Genomic DNA, 11,678 nt, shown 5'->3' on the forward strand with positions numbered 1-11,678 from the left:
AATCCATTTCTTTTACACAACTGCCTCTGGAAGCAAATTCCAGATATCACTGAGTGAACCTGCAAAGTGCTGTATTTTCTTTAAAAAAAAAATGCACACAAGGTAATAAGACTTGGACATAGGTAAAAATATGATTCTCTTTACTAGGACACATGACAGACTTGATGCAGAAAAACAGATGGTACAGGGTAAATACCGAAAACACATATCTAAAAGAGCCATCAGTAATCAAGTGTTGCGTTAGGAAATAAACCAGACTAGTTTCAGTAGCAAATGGACATGAAGGCCACGTAAGTCACAACTCAAAGAGTCACCAACCCCTTTAACAGAGGTTTAACAAGCATGCAATGCCGCCGCCTCAACATTTTGGTAGCATGCATCACAGACAGAATCATGAATGATGGGAAACAGTGTTGAATAGAAAGTGGCACAGCATCCATATGCCCCTCATTATAGTCTATGACCTCCCTGTATCTTTCCATTCCAGCTCAGTGCCAAGAGAAACTTGAATCTAGTTTTAATGGCAACACAGTAATTTGACATTCAAACAGATTACTACTGAAGGGCTTTCCAGGCCATTCTGAACAATGTTGGGTAGTTTCCACTGGGGATTACCAAACTGTCTTAAAGGAGGGTGTCTCGTTTTGTTGCCAAAGACTAGTTTATTTGAAAGTATCCAAAATTGAAAACGCTGATGGGATTTGTAGTTCTACTACAATTAAAATTCCTCTAGGTCATTTAAAAAAAAGAAGCCACTGTTTCCTCAAAATACTTGTATCAAGTTCTTTGGTTATACAAGTGATCTGGTTTTTTGTTTGTGTAACACAGCTGGACTGAACCAGGGCCGTGTGACTATGAAGGAGAGATATTTTGTTTCCTGCACATTGTAACTGAATGTGGTATGCTACCAACGTAAAGTTCCATTAAAAAAAAACAAAGAAGAAGAAGAAAATAAACAATGAGAATGATCTTGCGATGTTAGGGGCTGTTGTGCTTCCCGGCATGGGCACCCATTCTCTGTGGATCTTGAGAAGGATAATGGATAGGACCCGGAGCTCTCATGAAAGGAGGTGGAGGACCCATCGCATGAAACATGTGTGGCCCAAAACCTGCGGAAAAGAGGACAGACAATCTTTGACACTTGATCAAAGCTTTTATAGGTAAGAGAAAATTTGTGACTGGCACCTGACATACTCCTTTAATTAATGTCAGATACCTTGATTTTGTTGTCTTTAACACAATTTCTTTCTTTTTTTTATTATTTGTTTTTTTAATCCATTTTGCTTGGGTAAGCCACATGGCACTCTGTGGGCTGTTTCCTAGCAATCAAGCACAAGACTGGGCTGCAAATCTTCCATAGAAAAATAGTCTGACCCCACAATTACATTTCCCACAATGTTGCTTCACAAGCAATCGCTTCTCTGTTGCTAAATGCCATGATAAAGTTGAGCGGGATGAATAAAGAAGCAAACACGCTCAACTAGCCTTCTCTTTAAGTGAATACCAATAAAAGATGTTCTGGAGGGCCAGGTTTGCCTATACCTGTCCTAGAGATTAACTAAGCAATAGAAAGTAGATCCATAGATGCAAAGACAAGACATTCTGCCACATATTTCCCCAGAAAACAAAGGAAAATTACCTGGGGGTGGTGGTGGAGCAATGCCAGGCGGGGGTGGCAGGGCAATGTTCACCACAGCTGGAGGGCCACTGGGAGGTAGGTTGAAGTAGTTTGCAGAGGCTGCCTCCTCTTCTGCTGCAGGAGGAGGAGGAAGAGCTGTGGGGACACAAAAGCTTTGATGTCAACTTTTTTCAGCAGACGAGAGCAACCCAAGTCCATGGAGCACTACTGCTGTCCATTTTCTCAATGTCTATTATTGTTCTTATAGGTTCAGTAAAGGAATTTCCTTCCCTATCAAAGCTACCTGACTCTAAATCAAATGCCTCATCTTGCCAAGGCCTATATTATTAGATTTCAAATAAGCTCAACCACCCAACCTTTAAAGCAGGAGGGAGAAATCTGCAAGGCACTAGATGTTCTTGGACTACAACTCCCATCATCCTTGCCCCATTAGCTGTGCTGGCTGGGGCTGATGGGTGCTAGAGCCCAACAACATTTGGAAGACCACAGCTTCCTCATTTCTGCCTTAAAGTATAATTTAACTCCCTCCATCCATCCAGGGGTCCTTTACCTTTAGTTTTTACCTCCCTCCCTGCTGATAAACTTATTCACAGACTCTCTCGTAAGCACAGTTTCCTTCTCTAGTCCAGTGTTTCCCAACCTTTTTTGGGCAAAGGCACACTTGTTTCATGAAAAAAATCTCGAGGCACACCACCATTAGAAAATGTTTAAAAAATTAACTCTGTGCCTATATTGACTATATATAAAGTAACTCTCTTTAATAGGCATCAAATAAACACAAAGAAAGTACCGGTATTTTATAATTACTTTATTATGAAATAGTAAGTACCGTATTTTTAGGACGCTCCGTCCCATAGGACGCACCTACGTTTTTTGGGGGGGGGGGGAAATAAAGGAAAATTTTTTTTCCTTTATTTCCCCCCCAAAAACCAGGTCGGGGAACAGTGGGATGGCGGTGCTGCGCCTCCCCACTGTCCCCCGAGCTTGTGGGGCTGGCCCATGTCTGCCTGGCGCGAGGGGCGCTCTGCTTCAGGGCGCCCCGCGCATCGGGCGGCAGGCTACAGTCCGCAGCATGGGGAACCCACTGTTTCAGGGCGCCCCACGCGCCCCCCCAGTGCGCAAGGCTTGCCAACACAGCGCGGAGCACGGGGCGTCCTCTGAAGGGCGCCCCGTGCTCTGCGCCGCCTGCAAGCCTTGCGCTCCTGGGGGGAGATCCCCCGGGTGCGCAAGGCTGGCCAACACCAGCGCGGAGCACGGGCGTCCTCCGAAGGAACGCCGCCATCCCGCTGTCCCCCGACTTGGTTAGAAGGCTGGCGGGGGGGGGGGGGAGAAGCCTGCTTTTCCCCGTCGCCAGCCCCGCAAAATCGGGCGACAGCGGGAGAGGCGTAGCGCGCCCTTCCCGCTGTCCCCCGACTTGGCTAGAAGGCTGGCGGGGGGAGAAGCCTGCTCCTCCCCGTCGCCAGCCCCGCAAACTCGGGAGACAGCGGGAGAGGCGTAGCGCGCCCACCCGCTGACTCCCAACATGGTTTGGAGGCTGGCGGAGGGCTTCCTCCTCCCCCAGCCCCGCAAGCTCCCAGAGCTCTGGGTCCCGTTCTGGGGGAGGGGGAAGCTCGGGCTTCCCCCGCCCCAGCCCCGCGTCTCCAGCCGGGAGACGGTTGCGTTTTAGCCCCGTGCGTGCTCTCCCAGCTGGAGAGGTGACGCGCGCCTATGGAGGCTCCTGCCATAGGCGCACGTCACCTCTCCAGCGGGGAGAGGGTCGCGGGGGGCTGCTTTAGCCCCGTGCGTGCTCTCCCAGCTGGAGAGGTGACGCGCGCCTATGGAGGCTCCTGCCATAGGCGCGTGTCACCTCTCCAGCGGGGAGAGGGTCGCGGGGGGCTGCTTTAGCCCCGTGCGTGCTCTCCCGGCTGGAGAGGTGACGCGCGCCTATGGAGGCTCCTGCCATAGGCGCGCGTCACCTCTCCAGCGGGGAGAGGGTCGCGGGGGGCTGCTTTAGCCCCGTGCGTGCTCTCCCGGCTGGAGAGGTGACGCGCGCCTATGGAGGCTCCTGCCATAGGCGTGCGTCACCTCTCCAGCTGGGAGAGAACGCACGGGGCTAAAGCAGCCCGACTCGCCCGCCTCCCACCCACGGCACACCCGGCAACTCTCGCGGCACACTAGTGTGCCGCGGAACACCGGTTGGGAAACACTGCTCTAGTCCTAATTCAGCCAGTCTCTAGCTACGCCAACTTCAAAATGAGACCTTCTTAACCTCTCAGAATAAAAATGTTTATTGCGCCCCTGTTTTCCAAATAAACAGAACAAGAAGAGCAATTTTTCTACAATTCACCTTGTCTAGAATGTCAGAAAACCCATGTTTCTGAACAAGGAGCACTTTCCTTACCTCCAGGTAATCCCGGCACTGGCTCCAGTTTTATACCGGATTCTGTGATTCCTTCTCTTTCCTTTTCTTTTCCTCTGGCTGCTTGAGACCTGAAACCAAATCAAAGCATTTGAACTATGGTCAAGTATTAAGCTTGGTGGATGCTGGACTTCCAGATTTTAAAAACAGCTCTTTGGTCTTGGTCATGGTGACTACTTTGGAATCTGCTGAATTGATTGCTTCTGTCGAAAGGTGTCTTTTGTACACGTACTGTAACGAGCTGGGATTACAGGTAAGACCTCTCCCTTACAGTAGCTGCTTCTAATCTCAGCTTGTTACATAGAGTGAAGATACCAAGTAGCCTGACATCTGGCTGGTTGTTAGGGGATCAAATGCACATCAATCTCTGACTTTTGTCTTCTGGGTTTCTGGGGGTTTTCCTGTTGTTGTTCTTCTTCTGTCTCTCACAGCTACAATAAACCTACCATTAAAATTATGGACTGGTCATTTCTTCATCAGAGGGCAAACGGGCAAATTTAGCAGGGGATCAAATACTTTCCCCCCTCACTGTATAGATAGGAAGAGAACCGGGTAGCTTTCTTAGAAGTGTCATAACTCTATGAGAAGCTGCACGAGTTCAGCTTGGAGAATAAGCAAGATGGTGCTCTCAGCTAACTGCAGAAACTGTCAAGGCAGAATCTCTGAAAGAAAAATACATGTTGCCATCACTTGATTTCCTTATCACTCACCTGCCCCATTTCACATTAAGCCTGCGACCATTGACAATGAGCTTGTTGAAGGACTTCTCTGCTGCCACTTCTGCAGCTTGTCGGGTAGCAAACTGGATAAATGCACACTGTTGCCTCTGCACAACAGTTATTGTCCGGATCTCACCAAACTGATAGAAGTGATTCCTGAGGAGGAAACATATTCCAATAAAGAAATGCCCCTTTTCACATTCCTGAAGTCTAAGATGCTTCAAACCTAATACACTCCACAACCTCAAAGCTTATTGTGCAGACATACCAAAAGACATGCAACCAACACTGCCAAGCCTGAAGTAGATCCAAAAATGCACTTACCTAAGGTCAGTCTCAGTGATGGTGTCACCCAGGCCACCTACATACAGCGTTGTAATTGTCTTGTCGTCAGGTGGGTCCAAACGAGGCATTGTGGAAGCTCGTTTGAGAAGCTTGTCAGCCACAGGATCATTAATTCCATAGTAACGATCTTTGATATTCTGATCTGCAAGCGGATCATCTGGATCTGTAGGTTTCTCATGTCTAAGGATTCAAGAGCAATATTTCATGACATTTGTTGTTAAGTGCCAATTTCACCTGTCTCGTCTAACCTTTTAATTACTCAGCCATCTGCTTTCTTGATAAAGTTTACTATTTCACCATAATTATACCTGTAGGGACATTCTTCTCCTCTTTTACACTCTCCTTTCACCCAGAATGAACAGATATGTGGACGGTTGCGTTTATAGTAAGGTGTGGTCCGAGCCAGTTTCAACAACATGTCACTGGTAGACGTTGCCTTTCCTAAAGCACCAACAGGTCGGGTGCCATCAGAGTTCATGATCTACAAAAGCAGAGAAACAGGGATGTACACAATAAAACCAGGTGGAAAACACATGTCTTAGTGATCTGGTTCATTTACTTTAACGCCACTAATTACACAAGAAACATTACTTCACCTCTCTTTCCATATTTTGGGTGTAATACTCTTTGTTAACATCCGACTTGGGCATATCATCTTTAAGCGAGAGTCCAGCATCTCGAACCTGAATAGGCAAACCTAATATATAATGGGGAAACACAAAATTAATATAAAAGCAAAACAATAATGACCACAAACGTTATAAGCAAAGTATTTAAGCAAATAGTTTGAGAGCATTTGAAAGTAGATCATGGACTAAAACCATGGACCTCTGTCCAGTTATTTCCCTTAAGAGAAGCAGGCTGAGCACATACTGCAAGAGACAATTTCAACTTCATCTCCACTATTAAAAAATGTCAGCAATGACTGCCTAGCTTTGGAAAGCTGATGCTAAATTCAGACTCTCCAAGCAGAGGGAATAGCACTAGTATGTGCCATGCAGGCCCAAATGTGGAAGGGGAGTCCATATACAATCTGTTTTTGTACTGAAATTGATTTTAGATGTTTAAATTTTGTATCACTCAGCATTCCAGGATCCTTTGAGATGAAGAACAGGATATAAAATTTTAACAACAACAACATTCTATACTCGGCAACAATATGTTAATTTTGTATTTGCACAGTACAGTTAAATGATAGCTACACACCATACTCCAGGTCAAGAAGGCAGGTCTGACAAACATTTTTCAGCTTGCTGCATGTTTGGCACACTTCTGTCTTCTTAAAGCGCATCCGTACACCCGGGCACCAACGAAATACTGTGAATGGCCTAGCACAGATCTGAGACAAGATTGCATTAACATGTAGCAGCCTATCTAACTATAGAAGAACACATGACTAGTGCACTTTCAGTTGTCAACACTACATAAACTCAAAACAAGGGAAGTAATTATTGGAAGACTCAATGAGGATGGGAACTGATTGCAGTGTGTTTAGTCCTTTTTAGGCAATGATATTTTTGCTGTTCTCCATTATTCCATTGTGGAAATGAATGATACGTTTTGCTGTGTAGATCTAGCAACACTGTTGTATACATGTTCTATTGACACCATTGAAGTGAATTGAACTAAACTAAACTAAACTAAACTAAACTGCATGAGTAAGATTTAATGCTTATCCTTTATTGCTGTGACACTAAATTGTCAGGAAATATTTCTACCAGTAATACAACAACCCTTTAAAATTATGTCACTGTAACATACTCTCTTTTGAATGACAAACATACCTTGCATTCTTTTCCATATTTCTCTTTGGTCTAAAATAAAGGAAAATACATGTTAGAAAAAATAACTGTATCCCAAGATTATATGCCTTTTGAAATCCAGTTTACCTTGTCAACTCCTACAAATTATCTCCACAATATATGTTAACTGTACTGAATGTTACTTTATCTGCTCAGACTGTCCTAGGGAACAGAAGAGAATTCACACTTTCTCTGATAAGAATATGCAAAAACCTCTGACCTCACATCTCTTTCTAAAGAGACTGAAAATCATATTTCTACAAGAAATGTTATCTTGATCTCCCTTCCAAGCATAAAGGATACTGCCTGCCAGGGATTCAATGGAAGTAGTCGTTTTTTATACACAAAAGGGAAATGTTTCTTACATTAAATCTTTGTGGGAATGGCTGGTTACATAACAGCTGTGCATGTACACCAGAGTGTAAATTTGAGCATTAGTAAAGAATAACTTCAGAGAAAAATGATTCTTATGGAGAGCCTGCAAACACAAATTGAGGCACATCACTATGATCAGTCAAACTGATTTTAAAAGGATTTATAAATGCTTAATTTCCAATCACAGACAAACAAGTGATCTAAATACCTACTAAGATATTCATCTCAATATATTTAGCATAACCTTCTACCAAGGAAACTATAATACAATAATTGCTTATTCTTGCAAGTGAATACACAAGAACAATAGGGACCCCTGGCCATTAGGTCCAGTCGCTGACAACTCTGGGTTTGCGGCGCTCATCTCACTTTACTGGCCGAGGGAGTCGGAACAACTTCCGGGTGATGTGGCCAGCATGATTAAGCCGCTTCTGGTGAACCAGAGCAGCGCACGGAAACACCATTTACCTTCCCGCCAGAGTGGTACCTGTTTATCTACTTGCACTTCGATGTGCTTTCAAACTGCTAGGTTGGCAGGAGCTGGGACTGAGCAACGGGAGCTCACCCTGTTGTGGTTTTTCGAACCGCTGACCTCCTGATCGGCAAGCCCTAGGCTCAGTGGTTTAGACCACAGTGCCACCCGCGTCCCTATTCACAAGAGCAATACCTTAATCTAAAACATATTTTCTTAGAAGCAAAATCCATCACATAAAGAGTACATACTTTATAACAATGAAGTCAGAATTGGAAGTTCCCTGCAAGTTAATATCCTCTTATCTTTGTTTCATTCTGCTGATCTTTAGTAATAGCCCACAATAAACACATACCATTCGAATATAGGGGTTTTCTCCAAGACATGTCTGGCACAAAATGGGGAAATCCTACACAGAAGGAAAGAAAATAATTTCACTGCAAGCACATTTCACCAACCCTGAATTCATAAACAGGGTGTCTATAAACATGTCTATAAACAGGACGTTTCCAATTGAATGTGAGAACGAACAACTCAGACATTCCTAATATCAGTAAATGGATCTGATGTAAAGCATTCAGTGTCACGGGCACTTCTGGGGCTGGGTGCTACTTATGTGTACAGTATCAGCTTTATTTTTAAGTGCTGTGTCACAATAGCAAAAAACGGCAAGAGGAGAACAAATGAGTGCAACTCAAATCTCCTGGTTTCTTCAGCCCGTGAGAGAAAGCACAGCAATGAGTTCTCACGTTTAAAGCATGCAGTTAAATACATCCTCCTAACTGCACTTCGGCATATTAGGCGAACAGCCCACACGCCCAATGCTGCACTGTTGCGCAGCAACAGTTAACACCTCACTAGCTTCGCTAAGCTACATTCTCCCCAAAAACGTCTCTTTTGCAAGGTGGGAAATCGGATCGACTTCGGTGGTTAGCACGAGGCTTCTCGCTGCCGACTCCCAGGACTCCCTTGACCCGGCAAGAAGCAGGAACCCAGCCGCCTCACTGGGCGGGCGGGCGGGCGGCAGCGGATCCCTCGCCCGCGGGAGACTGAAGAGCCCCGAGTACCTCCCCCCGCACCCTTCTCCTTCCCGCCCCGGCACCCGAGGGAACCACCCGGCCCCGGGGAGTATTTACCGCATCCTCCCAGTTCTGCCGATTATACGTGTTGGATCCCAGAGACGTCGCCATCTTGGCACGCCAAACAGGGGCGCCCGGAAGTAGACTGTCCGCACGCCGGAAGCGCTCCACACGTAACCTCGCCATAGAGATAGAGACGGGTAGAGTGGCAGTGCCCCGCCCCACCTTTGCAACGGGGAACCGGTGGCCCTACAGACCGGGGGAGGGGGCTTTTTTTGGGGGGGGAGGGAGACCTCTTTCTCCCATCAACCCATCAACCCAAGGCAGCATGGCCGGTGTCCAGAGAGCTCAGCTGTACTGAGAGGTCACAGGTGTCCTGCTCCTGTTTGCACAGGATTGCAGCCTGTCTGGAAGCCATAGAATGATAAAATCGTGGAGTTGGAAGGGACCACGAGGGTCATCTAGTCCCACCCCCCTCCGTGGTGTTTAGTAGGAAATGCCTAGTGGGAAAGTGCTCAGTTACAGCCCCCACAGGCCAGTGGGTAGAAGCGAGACGTGAGAGGTAGAGCTGTGTCATAGAATCATAGAGTTCGAAGGGACCCCAAGAGTCATCTAGTCCAACCCCCTGCAATGCAGGAATATCAACTAAAGCATCCATGGCACATGGCACATGCTTAAAAACCTCCAATGAAGGAGAGTCCACCCAAGAGAGACCGTTCCACTGTCTTACTGTCAGAAAGCTTTTCCTGTTGAGTCGGAATCTCCTTTCTTGTAGCCATGGGTTCAAATCCTACCCTCCAGACCAGTCGTCTGCATACTATTACAGGTCACCCCAAACTCTGAGCAGTGCAAGATTCCAGAGGTCTTGGCCCTTGCCCAGGGATTTTTTTCCTTCGGCATGAGGTACAGCAGGGACTGTGGTGTCTTTATGATTAAGTGTTCCATTTACACATATATACAGTGGAGGGATCTCCAGCATTCACATCTCAAGAGGAGCTTGCAGCATTGGATTCAAAGGCAGCCAAACAGCCATCCGCCTCTCTTTTCCAGCTTGTCCCAGCCAGCCCACCAAGAGATCTGCCCTCCCTTCTCACCTTCTTTTCAAACCTTTACTTCTGCCTACATCAGGGGTGGCCAACTCCCAAGAGACTGTCATCTACTCACAGAGTTATAAACTGGCTTTTTTTTAGGGGAGCAAAAGTTGTTGAGCTTCTTTGGGGAAGCCAGTGATGATCTATAAAGTGATCTACCACAGACGTCCAGTGATCTACAGATAGATCATGATCTACCTGTTATCTCCTACCTAGGTGGTGCCCTGGTCTGAAAAACAAGGTTAGTCTGCATAATCAGTGCTTTAACCCTAGCTCCCAGGAATCTATAACAACACTGAAGAGGGTTTAGCTCAAACCTCCGGATGAGTCCTCCCAACAGTTTTATGTAGGTGTTAAAGCAGCACAGGGGAACAAGATGGAACCTAGAGGCATCCCAACTGCTCTGTACTGGAGCCACTATGAAATCGTACCTGCAGATGGGCAGTGTTGTTCTCATATTCTGCTTGCAGGCTTTCCCCAGGCATTTTGAGAGCAGGGTGCTGGACTAGAAGGGCCACTGGCCTAATCTAGGTGGCTCTTGTATTGTTTTCAGATGGAGGAATTTGTATCTCACACCAGGGATCATCTCATAACCAGACATTCCATGAGTCTACAAGGAAAGATGCTTTTCCTAAAATGGGAACTATAGGTTATAATTTCTAGGAGTGATGCCCAATTAATATTAGTCTGATAATAGCAAAGATTCCAATTGGCTCTTTATATAGCAATTTTTAAAAAATTATGATAGGTGGCAATTTAAGCACAGGTACTTGCAGTATGGGGCCAATTTAAACATTACATGGCAGCAACCATTGGCTGTAAAAAGGGGCAGTCTTATAGCAATTTAACCATCACCAAGTAATGTCAGTAGCAAGTGATAACTTACTGCCAGCAGCTAGGAGCTGTACCTTTCTAGTTCAAATATTACTTCAGTCACAAATTCACTAGGAAGCATTATGTAATCTCTTATCCTTAACCCTTACAGCAATCATGTAAGGATAACTGAAATAAGCAATTTGAGCACTTGGAAATGCACAATATAAATGTTAATTATTAATGTCTAAGCACATTTGAGTGCTTGTATGCCCAAGATGCTAATGTACTACAAAATTGGACAGACAAGAGTGATAAAGGCATTTAAGACATACTCATTCTCATGGGGAAGAACTTGAGCAGACGAAACAGTGATAATTCACAGCAGTAAGGAATGTGTAAATGAGCCTTTACCTTGTATGAAGTGGGACGCAGACTGACTGGATTCCCCGTAGCCAGCAATTAAAACATTAAATCATTTTTATCCCATGTCTCCTTCCAATATTCCTTTCATTTCTCTTGAGCCAAAATTGGCTGTAGCTCAAGTGCAATTCCAGGAGCTTAATATGATCTACCTCACCCTATGGCGGCAGTTGGCTGTATCAGCTGTTCTCTCTCACACACACCTGTCTTCATTAGGAGCCAATAGCAGCTTATGTGTGGCTCTCAATGGTCTCTCAAGCAGGCACTGATGAGGCCGACACCTGTTTAGGTCCATCAGTGCTACTGTATCAAGTGCTCCCACAGCATTCCTTATGCCAAGCTTCCACAGCTTGTGTTTTGCCCATATATAAGGGCATAGTAGGTACACTTAAAATCACTGCACTCCTAAATCCAGTCCAACACCACTATGCTTGCATAGCGAGAAAATGACAGTGGCAGATACTGTCCTCTACATTACACCCTAAGGATTGGTGCTATCAGAAAAAGTACACAATAAAGAAA

General features: G+C 45.6%; 1 protein-coding gene across 1 annotated transcript; it reads right to left on the reverse strand.

Annotated features, from left to right (window-relative positions):
- Nucleotides 1-123: 123 nt before the first annotated feature.
- Nucleotides 124-8,996, reverse strand: RBM22 (RNA binding motif protein 22). The gene is made up of 11 exons (XM_081851470.1): nucleotides 8,887-8,996; nucleotides 8,106-8,159; nucleotides 6,886-6,915; nucleotides 6,308-6,440; nucleotides 5,698-5,798; nucleotides 5,410-5,582; nucleotides 5,081-5,281; nucleotides 4,748-4,912; nucleotides 4,020-4,108; nucleotides 1,640-1,774; nucleotides 124-1,109 (listed from the first exon to the last, which is right to left on the reverse strand). Exons 1-11 carry the CDS (start codon nucleotides 8,938-8,940, stop codon nucleotides 979-981), a joined length of 1,266 nt encoding a protein of 421 aa, XP_081707596.1. The 5' UTR covers nucleotides 8,941-8,996; the 3' UTR covers nucleotides 124-978.
- Nucleotides 8,997-11,678: the final 2,682 nt, after the last annotated feature.

Source organism: Podarcis erhardii (assembly GCF_964252035.2).
Source record: "Podarcis erhardii genome assembly, chromosome: 2".
In the NCBI taxonomy this organism is placed as follows: Eukaryota; Metazoa; Chordata; class Lepidosauria; order Squamata; family Lacertidae; genus Podarcis; species Podarcis erhardii.

Excerpts from the sequence above, each read along its gene's own strand:
- RBM22 (XM_081851470.1), bottom strand. The coding sequence starts at position 8,940 with ATGGCGACGTCTCTGGGATCCAACACGTATAATCGGCAGAACTGGGAG. Across the intron at positions 5,583-5,697 it reads CCCAAAATATGGAAAGAGAG|ATCATGAACTCTGATGGCAC; the intron begins GTGAAGTAATGT and ends CTGCTTTTGTAG. Across the intron at positions 5,282-5,409 it reads GGAGAAGAATGTCCCTACAG|ACATGAGAAACCTACAGATC; the intron begins GTATAATTATGG and ends TTGAATCCTTAG.